This window comes from Anomalospiza imberbis, chromosome 3, assembly GCF_031753505.1.
Source record: "Anomalospiza imberbis isolate Cuckoo-Finch-1a 21T00152 chromosome 3, ASM3175350v1, whole genome shotgun sequence".
Lineage (NCBI taxonomy): Eukaryota > Metazoa > Chordata > Aves > Passeriformes > Viduidae > Anomalospiza > Anomalospiza imberbis.
Window position 1 is genome coordinate 69,761,346 of NC_089683.1, and position 11,810 is coordinate 69,773,155.

General features: G+C 41.8%; 1 protein-coding gene across 16 annotated transcripts in view; it reads right to left on the minus strand.

The window, feature by feature from the left end:
• MTR (5-methyltetrahydrofolate-homocysteine methyltransferase) overlaps nt 1–10,341 on the minus strand; it is a 50,676-nt gene extending 40,335 nt beyond the window's left edge. For 7 of the 16 annotated variants that reach the window (XR_010997358.1, XR_010997357.1, XR_010997356.1 and 4 more), the window contains exons 1-4: nt 7,146–7,844; nt 4,380–4,594; nt 1,815–1,904; nt 944–1,013 (exon numbers count right to left, since the gene is read on the minus strand). Coding sequence is in view for 12 of the 16 variants with exons in the window: in XM_068184996.1 (XP_068041097.1) it covers nt 944–1,013; nt 1,815–1,904; nt 4,380–4,594; nt 7,146–7,218 (448 nt within the window). In the remaining 4 variants the exon portion in view is untranslated. Of the gene's footprint in view, nt 1–943; nt 1,014–1,814; nt 1,905–4,379; nt 4,595–6,521; nt 6,547–6,892; nt 7,056–7,145; nt 7,845–10,244 lie in introns of those variants that run through there. The other 9 variants (XM_068184987.1, XM_068184986.1, XM_068184992.1 and 6 more) reach the window with 9 other exon arrangements.
• Nucleotides 10,342–11,810: the final 1,469 nt, after the last annotated feature.

Below are 11,810 nucleotides of genomic sequence, written 5' to 3' on the forward strand. Positions count from 1 at the left end.
TAGAGTTCAGTCAGCACAGTATAATCCAGCACAGCTGACTTTTTTTTATTTCAATCCAACAAAATGTTCAATGTATACTCACAGGACAGAAGAACATTTCTGAAGAGGTCAGCTATCTCAATTAACTTTTCTTCTAAGAATCATTTGTCTCTAATGCAAGAAACTTATTTTAATTACTCTAAATGCACAGCATAGAACTGTCCCGGCATTTTTTACTACATAACCTTATTTGAATATTCTAGCATGTGTCACAAAAGCCTCACTTTTTAAAAGCATGTTCCAAATCTTACTTTTTTGTTGCATACTATGAATCACATCAGTAAGGTGCTATCTGAACAGCAGCAGGACTGTTAGCCTGAAATACAGTTTGATTGTAGTATACTAGCAGAAATGAGTCTTGAAAGACAGCATTGTCTACAGCAGTGTAAATGAGCTCTAACCCTTCTCGCATAATGCCTGGAAGGCATCTGTAGAAATGAAATGAAAATATTAAGATGATCCCATTAGTTGCCAAACAAAGTTAAACCACTAGACAAACACTAGGATTAACTGGTAATCCACATTTACCTACAATCAGCTATCCTAGTTCTGGAGCACAAAGACTTGTGCTGTACAAACCTAAGGAACTTCTAACAGTCCCTGCTGAATTTATTTTCTCTAAAACCCATATGAAGATGCATATCACTTGCAGTCTACACCAGGCAGGCACAAGACAGTTGTGCTGAAGAACACCTTAAGGACCAGATCCTTCAAACATAATGAAATTAGTGTGATATAAATAGAGATACGAAATCGCTGTTACAGTGCCTAACTTGCAAACATGCACAGCATCATTTTATGACCCCGTAATGTAAACCATTAAGTAATCCTCTAGTTAGCAACATTTCAAAGATTGCAGCATTGTCAAAACTACAAACAAGTAAAAAGTTAAAATAGTACTAACCTGTCTCAGCAGTTACAGTGTCTGCTGCTTTTCTGGCCACCTGTGCAGAGACTCTGTTTAATCGATACGCCTGGAACAATTACAGAAAATTACTGAGCAACCTTTAGTTCAGTCCAGGGTAACTCATCCTCAAAGAAACACAACACTTGCAGCCAGCAGCTTGAAGTACACTCCAAAGGTTCCAAGTCACACAAGTATGTATCAGCACTACCAGGAGGCTTCAAAGGAACAGCTCGATATATCTCAGCAACAGAGTTATGTGTGTTGTCCCACACATGCCCCGCCTACCGCTGCTACTCATAAAATCTCATTCTTTAAGGTAGTAAATAAATCCTGCTGATATCAACAGAAGCTGATGGACAGGACCTTGATGACAAAATTAGCCTACTCTTAAGTCCACTTTTTACACAAGGAGAGTATTTACTTTCACATATTTCCTCAAATTCTCAAAACAATACATGACAAAGAATAGGCTCAATAAACGCAAACTAGAAAGGACTTCTACATACACCAGCAAAAACAACACATAAGAAATACCCAAGAAAAAAGCAGTTCCATTGTGGCATTGGTAAGTTGGAAGGACTGAAGCAAAACATCACTGTTCACAGAACTGAGAGATCCCGTGAATGTTCAAACAAAATCTAGGACTAATTATTATTGCCTGTACCTCTGCCGATAAGAAGCACACTATCTCTGTGACACAGCAAGTGCAATTGTCCACAGCAGCAGAAAGGAGCTATGATCCCATCACATGGCTCAAGAGGCAGCATGCAGCCGATAAGCACAACACCAATGAATCCTGGGACTAATATGATCTTGGTTGCTAGCACATGATTAATATTTTAATGTGCAAATAGTTTAGCATGCTTACCAAATGCTCAAGGCCGTAGTCAGCCTGTGCAACTCGGGTGCTGCTAAAAGTGTTGGTTTCAATGATGTCAGCACCTGACAGCAAGTACTCCTGCAAGACATGAAAGAAACAAAGTCTGAGGAATGGAATGCAAGTAACCCAACTACTTTGTCTCATCCAGTTGTCAAAAAGTCACAAATAATTTCCCAATTCAAAGCTGATCAAACTCTAAAGGCTTTATTCAAAAGCACAGGGCCAAAGCAGTAGAAGTGCTCCATGTAACCAATTTTCAGAATTTTAGTGTCAGCCACACTTTCTATTAACAAGTGACATTTATAGAGTCACCTCTGCCATTGAAGCACATTCTGGATTTCTGCACAGGGATATGGTCAGACACAGTCCAATCACCTTCAGCAAGCAAGGGCTGCTGTGGGCAGTCTCAGAAAAGGCCCAGATTAAACAACAGAAAAGATTAGAAAATTCAAATGTTCTGAAGAGATTTGTACAGCAAAAAAGCACACTGGGACAGAATACAAGCTTAGGAGAATTATGTTTTGTGCAGATCTCATTTAAAGTTTAACTAATTACTGAGATTCACAAAGCATTTAAGACTTCTGCCCCATTTTGGTTGTCTAATTTGCACTGAAGTAAACTGAAATTACTGCAAACTTAAACATTTTTGCAGATTCTAGACTGCACTTGTATAACCTCTATTACTTGCCCTTCTCCCTAACTCATCTTTTTGATCCCTTTGAACCCTAGCATGATCATATTCAAGGAAATTAAAACACTTGAAGTGCTAGCTAATCAAAAATACTGATGCCACTATTGAACATAAACCCCTCAGATTTTCCTACAAGAAGCAGATGAACTCATTGAGTTCAAAAAAAGCCTTGATCCAAATGACAGCTGAAAATAAATTTGTCTTAAAACATGATTTGCTGCCAACAAATATGCTTTCTCACAACTCCTCTTGAAAACACAAAAATAGCTACAAATAGATATATGAAAATATGTAAGTTCTTACATGCCAACAAATAACATATTAATTTTCTGAAAACTATCTAAACATGTTAAGCGTATAAAAGCCCTCCAACTTTACCGTCTACCACCACAGAAGGAAATAACATACTCAAGGCAGGAAGTTAATTTTTGTCTTTGAAAATACATCACATCTCTTACCTTTGAATCTGACTTTGCCAGCCAAGGTACAGCTAACATTTACTTTTTAAGCTACTGACATCTGTGAGATCTAACTTACTGGGTCATTAACAAAAAAAAAAAAAAAAAAAAAAACAAAAAAAACAAAACAAAATATTTATTTGTAGAAATATTTTCATCTATTATTGTAAACTCTTTCTGTCCATTTCTCAGAAGAAATAACCCCTGGTAGCTCTGAAATATGAAGTCACCACCCATTGCTCAGCAACAATAGTTGCTGCAGAGATGGAGACCACAAAAGACAGTTCTTTTATCACACTCTTCCTAAAGCATCTATAACCGGCCACTACAGAGATAACAACAGGTTACTTGGTTTGAGTCAATACATACATTCTCAAGTCACATCACTATTGCTCTGCTAAACCTGCCAAATTCAACTGTTAAAGAAGCTTACCTTATTAAAACCACAAATTATTATACATTCCAAGGTTCATGAGCACTATTGTTCAGTTGAACTCAATCTACAAATACTTCCTTCTGAAATTTTTATATGTCAAAGACTGATTCCTTCCAGCTCATCATTCTTAAAATCCAAAGAATGGCAGTTAAAACTTCATTAAAAAATACAGATTACCTTCCAAGTTTAACTAACATAAGCCAAATATGATTCTCATCAATGAAATACAGATTTTGTCAATAAAGAATTGGAAAAGCCCACAACAGATGTGAGGTTTCAACTGAATAACAAATAACTGCAACGCAGTTCAAGCATTCCAATTATTACAGTAAGACCTATGAATACCCGCAGCTCAATAAATACAAGACTCAGGAAGTTGTTTTTTAAAGTCTAATTGAAGACAGGAAAACAATGAAATCTGTTTGCAAATTCCTAATCATCAGCAGATTAGACTGTTTCATTCTCTGGGCCACACATTAATATTCTAGGGAAAAAACAAGACTGTGGAAGCACACTCATTAGGAAGCTCATATACTCATTAACTACACAGGCCTGCTTCAGGCTGCCACATTTAACAGCCCTTTAATACACAATTATAGAAACACATCTAGAATTCAGATATGTCCTACTTAGATGCATGTCTAGTGCAGCTGAGAATAAAAAGAGAAAACAAAAATGAAATAAAACAGAATCTACAATTAATAGAAATAGACCAGGGACATAAAGTCAAGAAGGGATTTAAAAATAGCATTGTCTGGGTGACATCAGGAACGAAGACAAAAATGCGGTGCTCACACAACCAGAACAGTCAAATCTGCTCATTCTTTTTCACATGGCTACCTAGCACTCTCTTCCCTATCCCCAAAAGACAGTGGAGAGCCAGGAGTCGGTAGTACAGAAAAGGGGACTGCAGAGGCCAAGTTCTCCCTCTTTTTTCTTGTCGAGAAACAAAAACCAGAACCACCTACCTTGTGTATGTCACAGATTATATCAGGCTGAGTTATACTCAGAAGGTCATTATTGCCTTTCAAAGGCTTGGAATGATCTTTAAATTCATGCCCTCGGAAATCCTCTTCTGTCAGTGCATGTTGCTGGATCATAGTCCCCATGCCCCCATCCAAAACCATTATCCGCTCCTGCAGAATAGATTCAATTTCATCTTCCACACTTTTCTGGGGATCTGCTGGAAAAAGATAAACCAAATATTTAAGTCATTCTGAAATTCCCTATCTATACACATGGCCAACCTGAGCTCTTCCCATTCAAGAATAAAGTAACTAACCCTCTACTGAAATCAGACACTAACTGGTTTATTTCATCTGTAGTTCCAATCACCTGATGTAAAGTAACAGCTGCATCAACCTAAGTCCTATTAGGCTCAATCGGTCCTTTACCTAAGGACAGTCACCCACACACAGTCAAACACAGAAAAAATTAACAGAAGTTCACAAGGGCATACATGAAAATCTCTACATAAACTAGTTTCCAAAACTGAAAAGCGTGATAACTTTTACCCCAGCAATGCTTGAACAGCAATGTCTTGGTACCAGACACCACACTAGAAGTGGTACACAAGCACAAAGTGGAAATTAGTAAACATCATTAAAAAACAAACATCCACATCTACTCTAATTGCCTATATTGTAATGATAAAGAGAAATAAACTGAGCAAACAAAAACAATTTTTCAACTGAGTCCTAAATTCCCTTAGGATTACAGTAGTAAATAACAACTTGACAAACACCAAGATATGCCAACAGATAATATCAGGCTTTACTTTCTTTTGCACTAAAGTAACAAGATACTCTTTTCCTCTGCAGTAATGCCAGAAGAAAATAGATCAGGCAAATCACACAGTTAATTATAAGACACTGAGCAGGGTAAATCTAACCATGACTGAAACAAAATACTATAGACATTTGAGCACAATCATTAGAAATGAAGATGCAGTACTTCTTCAAGATCCCAAACACAGTCATCCCAAACATTAATAAAAAGCTTAATCTGAGGCATTAAGAAAACAAACAAACAAAAAACCCACCATAAAACTCCAATAAAACCTCCAAGATCACCACTAAAGTAATTCTACTTTCCCCCTTTAGAACATACACAGAATCATTTCAGAATGCAAACACACATACAGAATCACAGAATGGGTGAGGTCAGAAGGAAGCACAGGGGGTCATCTGTCCCAACCTCCCTGATCAGGCAGGGTCATCCTAGAGCACATGGCATAGGATTGAGACCAGGCAGTTCTTAAATATCTCCAGTGAGGGAGACTCCACAACCTCTCTGGCCAACCTGTTCCAGTGCTTGGCCACCCTCACAGTGAAGAAGTTCTTCCTCATATTCAAATGGAACTTCCTGTGCATCAGTTTCTGCCCATTGCCTCTTCTCCTGTTGGCTGGCACCATTGAGAAGTGCTTGGATCCATCCTCCTGGTACCCCTCCTTTAGATACTTACAGGCATTGATAAGATTGTACATATAGCAAAATAATCAAACAACCTCTTTACCAAAAATCCAAACTACAAGAGTAGGACCCCACTGATGTTTCACAAACATGTGAATGATGTGCTATTCCTCATCTGTTTTGTTCATTCAGCTTCATCTTACTCTAAAAGACTTGTTTTGCATTGAGGTTATGAACTATCATCAAAGCTCTTGTAAAAAAAAAAAAAAAGAATGATTTCCAAGGTACAAAAACATGCTCATGTCTCATTACAACTTAACTTACTACGACACACAATGGTGCTTAGAAATCACCAGCAACTGCTAACTGATTTGACTTTTTTCCTTCTGCATTTGTGCCATGCATCTTCTGTTTTGACATCAGTACTGTTAAAAAAGCAATGTGCTGGAGAGAAGCTGAGGCCGTGAGGAAAGCATTGCAAGGTTACATTTATACCAACACTCTGGAAAAACAGCTCTAAATCAGAAGTAGGCCCAACATGAAGACAAGTCAAAGAAAATGTGCTCTCTGACAAGTATGAAGCATTTGAAGGCAGATTAAAACACCACAAAGTAAGCCACCCTTGCTTCAAGTTGAAAGTTTTAACACCACACAGGCAGGCTCAGCAGGTTCTTACATAAGAGCTTAAATCTACTCACGTTAAACCATCAAATTATTCATGAAAATGAAATCAATCCTTGAGCTAAAGGCTTTTAGAAGCAAGACACGAAAAACTGTATCTGAAAGTAGGTCTGCAGTGCAGACTGCCAATGGAGTGTAACTCATGTGCTTCCAAGAGCCACAGCCCAGTGAGACACACAGGCACTGAAGCTCACTGGTGCTTTAACGAGCCTCCTAAGCCATCTCCTTGGTCCTGAGAGCTGCAGCCCGGACAGCTGAGACAGGCTATTGAAGTCCTCCCAGAACCAGTGCTGCTTTCCATAGGCTTTAACTTACATGCTTCCCACCTATCTCCTCATCCACACTGGGAAGCAAAGATTTACCCTTTGGTTGTAATCCTGCACCTCACCTGGTCCATCCTGCTTTCTCTACTGCTTGCCTCACTGAACAGAAGCAATGAGCAGTCTATGGTTTTCTGCTCATAGGAGCACAGTGGATCCCTGCCTCATTGCTGCAAGAGCCTAAGTCTGAAGTTTTCAAAATCTGTGCTTCTTCAGCAGCATCTCAAAAAGCTGCAGGAAATAGGGTGAGAATCATGAGGGTGGCAATCAGTGCTTTACAGAGGGATGCAACAGCTCCAAACCCACCAAAACCCAATTTACCTCTCCTTGCTATGGATAACAACTGACTCTTCTTCCATAGGAGCACGCAATACTTGAAGTCATGCCCTGGCATATTGATGATGCAACTTCAAGTTGAAAACAAAGTCTGCAGACAGGTCCAAAAACACTCCAGAAATCAAAAAAGATTGATTAAAAAAGCCATGCTAGAAGTGCTGAACTCTGTCCTTGGAAGAAAAGTAGGGAGGAAGCTGAGAGTCAGTTCTATTAACAAGTACCATAATCTTAATTTAGCATTTAGCTCATGCAATTCCCCTCTCCAGCGCAACACGGTGCAGAATATTACAGAATAACAGAAAAAGATGTTCGGATAAATTCCTAAGCAGGGAAAAATCAGGTCAGCCTTTTCTTTTTTGTTGTTTTTGCTTATATATCCTGCTCTTACCTCTGCTCAGCCAGGAGCTGGTGAAAATTTTGTTTAATAAAGCTTACTGGTGAGCTTTGGGAAATGGATATCCTTTTCCATTCAGAAGTGTCCAAGAAAATAAACTGCTTCTATAGCTATAACAGAAATAGAAGGAAACCAGCAGAGGTAACAAGAGCCAGGACCAATTACCTTGATTTTACACTCCACTGAAACTTAAAACATAAAGCCCATTACCACAGAGTGTTGTAGGGCTGGAACTAGTTTAGAAGACCAATCCAAATGAACAAATATAACAGCACTGGCCTAAAAGTCAATGGAATACAGAATGCAAAATGAAAAATCCTAATACACAACTTCACTTCCCCAAGGTAAACACTGTCTTGAAATCATATGAACAAGGGAATTACTTGTCTGCAACAGAGAAATTATCTGAGTTACAAGAACTTCTACTCCTTGTAGAGTAGCTGTTCACCCCTATAGTCATTCACTAAAAATTATAAACTTCCCCCAACTGTAAGCTTTCATTTTTCACAATGTAAGCAACTAAACAGTCAGGGAATAAGGTAAGATGATGTTCCTTCATCTCCTTATCCCAATCCAATCTCATACAAGCCATTTGTGCAGAATTGAAGGGATGTGTGTTTTCCACAAGAAACAGGACTTCAAAGATTGCAATTTGCTCTAAACCAAACTTTTGTGATGCCTGCAATGCTTCTCAAAATGTATTGTTTTTTATTATTGATGCGCTTTCATCACAAATTTATTTTTAGTATAAAATAGTCTGGTATACAAGTACTTGGAAGGGAATAAAGGATTACAAGTTGTTTCCAAAGCTTTTATAAAGGAGCAAGCCAACTGTGACAGTATAAAAGTATTTTAATCACATTATTGTGCCAGAACACAAGTGGAGGAACTACACAGAGACAGAGGCACTTAAAAGACACGCTGTTTCCTAGGCTGACCAAATCCTCTCTTCATTGGAAACAGGGCCTCTCCATATCTGCACATCCGAATTCAACAAATCAGCATTCCCCCCAACAGCTCCAAGCACAAGTCTCCCCATCATTCAAAAAATGACTGTGTAGCATGCAGAATTTACAGCATTAGTACCTAGAAAGGATGCTCTTGCTATCAGCCTGCCACAGACAGCTCATGATAACCTCAGCATTATTTGCTACTCATTTAATTAAATTGTTTTCAACTGGATGCCACTGGCAACAAAAAGAGCTTCATGAACTGTAGCAACAGATGTTACACAGCTTCTCTGCAACAGTGGGCAGCAGCACCCTGTTGCTACATTATTTGTTACCCAGCCTATCCAAAGAGAGAAGTATTGGATCTTACCACTTCACCTTGGGCACCTACGTGCACCTTGCTAATATTTCCATATCAGCACCTGCCTTATGAACCATTCAGTTCTTACATAACAGAAAGACAAGATCCTTATGTACCCAATGCATTTACAAAGTTAGAGAGGTAAGCAGCCACTACAAGTCACTGAATTTTCAGAATAGCAGCATCTTGTTAGCTGTGCCCACTGTCGCTAGCTAAACATGCAGATCCCACGTTTAGAAAGCTGTGTTATAACCATAATTGTTTATCTTCTGACATTAAATTGTCCACAACACATATTCATTATACGCAGGACTCACAGGGAAACAGACCAGCATGGCCTCACTTTGTGGGATGCCCTGCCCCTCAAAGGCTAGGGAGAAACATTGTGCTCAGCTTCTCCATAATGCACTCCCGAACCCAGGTCCTTTGCCTCACTGCCAGAGGGACACACCACCACCTACTGCCTCCTGCCCGCTCACTGGGGCTCCACAAATACCCGTCACGCAATTTGTGCGTCTGTCTGTGCAGAACTTCTGTCCCACTGCCACCACTTCTCAAGCTGCTGCCACAACACCTTCACACTTTCCATTTCAGCCAAACCCATTCGGTACTGCAGCAGGGCAGTCGCTAGCCCACGGCTTGGCCCCAAGTGGCACGGGAGAAAGGGCAGGGCAGGGCAGTTCACGTCAACATCCTCTTTGCCAGAGAAACCCGGAGAAATCTCACGCCACAGAAGCTGGCTACAGAGTCGGTGCCGAGCAGGACTGCAGGCCTGTTTTCACACGCCGAGGGATGCAAGCCCCAGCTGAAGCACAGGCTCAGCACCAGCCACTCCCTCTCGAGTATTAAAAGGGGAAGTGCTTGGGATCTCTGCTGGCCGCAGCACCACGGAAAGCAGCCACGGACAGACAGTCCATTTTAAAACACCAACGCCAATTAGGAGCTGCAATTTTACTTATCCTCCCCATCCAACGACTTCTGTTTAACCCGCGCAATGGCACTTCTGACTCAGAGCCCCGGGCACCTGGAGCACACCCAGCCCCTCCCACCGAGCATAACTGCGTCGCCGGACGGGTCGGTGTGGGTACCCTGAAGGTCCCTCCCTGGCAGGATGCAGCTGCTCCAAGGGGCCGGCACCGAAAAGCTCACTAGCTCACTCACTCCCTCACTCCCTCACTCACTCCCTCACTCCCGACACGCCACAAGCGGCTTCTGCAAAGAAGTTACACGTGCTGCGTAAGTGCCGCCCCTGCCTGCACCGAGCCCTCCCTGGCACCACCAGGGAATCTGAAGGGAGGGCGCGGCCGCCGCCCCCTCACAGCCCGCCCGGCCACCCCCGCCACGGTCCCCCCGCGCCGCCCGGCGCTCGCGGCCGTTACCCGGCGGCCCCGTGGGCGCCATCGCTGCCGAGACGTCACCGCCCGCGGCCGGGAGCCCGCGCGCTGCCCGTGACGCGCGAGCTCCGCCCCGAGCGCGGGCGGGAAGCGCGCGCTGCCCTTGGCCTGAGGGGAGCGCGAGCCGTGTGTCCCTGGCAGACAGACGGACGCACAAACAGACCCGGGCAGACACACAGACCCAGGCGACAGCTCGGCCTTCGAACTAACTCACCTAACGTTAAATGCCCCGGGGGGAAGATGATCTGAGAGCCAGGCGGAGTTCAATAAAATTGAGTTGTCTCATCGCGGGGAGAAGCGGGCGGGGATGCGGTGTAGGGGGATGATTCTTTCAAACTCAAGCGACAAGTGGGCTGCAATTAGAGACAAATGTCGGGTTGAGAGGAGGCATATAAGACATGCCAGTGATGTACAGTCATCAACCTGGAAGCAAGATTATACTAAAGGAATCAAATTTAAGTCACAGTTTGCTTGACAGAGGAAAAACACCAAATGAAATGTGACGTATTTCGACCCAATAGTTTCACTTCTGGTGGTACATCCTTTCAGCTGCTTATATGAGGACTCACCTTCTAAAAGGAAGAAATACTCACAGAACAACGCTGCAATCACCACGCTGTGTATAGAATGTGCTGCCAAGAGTTGGAGTAGCTCAACAGAATAACTGGTCCTCTCGTGTTAGTAATTCAAGTGCCAATTATAAGCATGGGGGAGCATTGTCTTCTAAACAGGTTCAGTGGTGAAAATATGAAAAGAAGCCTGTAAAATGGATCATTGACCAGCCCTTCCTGTTTGGCCTGCATGTTGCAATAAGTTAAGCAAGCAAAGCAGATGCTGCAGGTGAAGATGTGGGGACCGCTAGTTCTGTGTTAACAGGAACAAACTGAGGTGGCTTCCCTCCTTTAGGTGCCTGGGCCTCAGCCGTGTGCGGCAACATAAAGCCTTCTGTCAGCTCAGGCTGTGGGTTGCTACTTAATAATGGCTTCTGCTTTTTCTCTGAAAAGACTTAAAGGGACTCAAAATGAGTTAAAAGCCACTAGTGTAGGCAATTCGTGGAAGCTAAATATTCACTCTTGAATTTTCTTTTGAGACACAGAAACAGTGATTACAAACTCCTTTGAGTCCAGTGTGATGTAGGAACTTTCATAATCAACTGTCACTTTGGTCAATAGTAAATCAAGTATATATATATATAAATTAGCCTTATGTTTAAAAAACATATATATCACATTCATTTTCAGAATAAATGCTGGCAGCCCACATGTCAATGAGGTAACAGTCCAACTTCAGTTGCAGAGGCCATCCATGGTCCAGATTTGAATGACAGGAGACATTGGAGAGCAGACCTTACCTGTCAGCAAATCATTGCAGTGGTCAGCCTGAGCTCCTAGTGCTAAAATGTGTCCCAAAATTCCAGTATAAGATGTGATTGCCAGGAAACCCATACTCTTTAGAAACCTAACAACAGAAGTGGAATACACTAAACAGAAGCAGAAATTAGGTATTCCTAATGAGTGTCTAGTTTGATCCCTAATCACACAATTTGCCTAT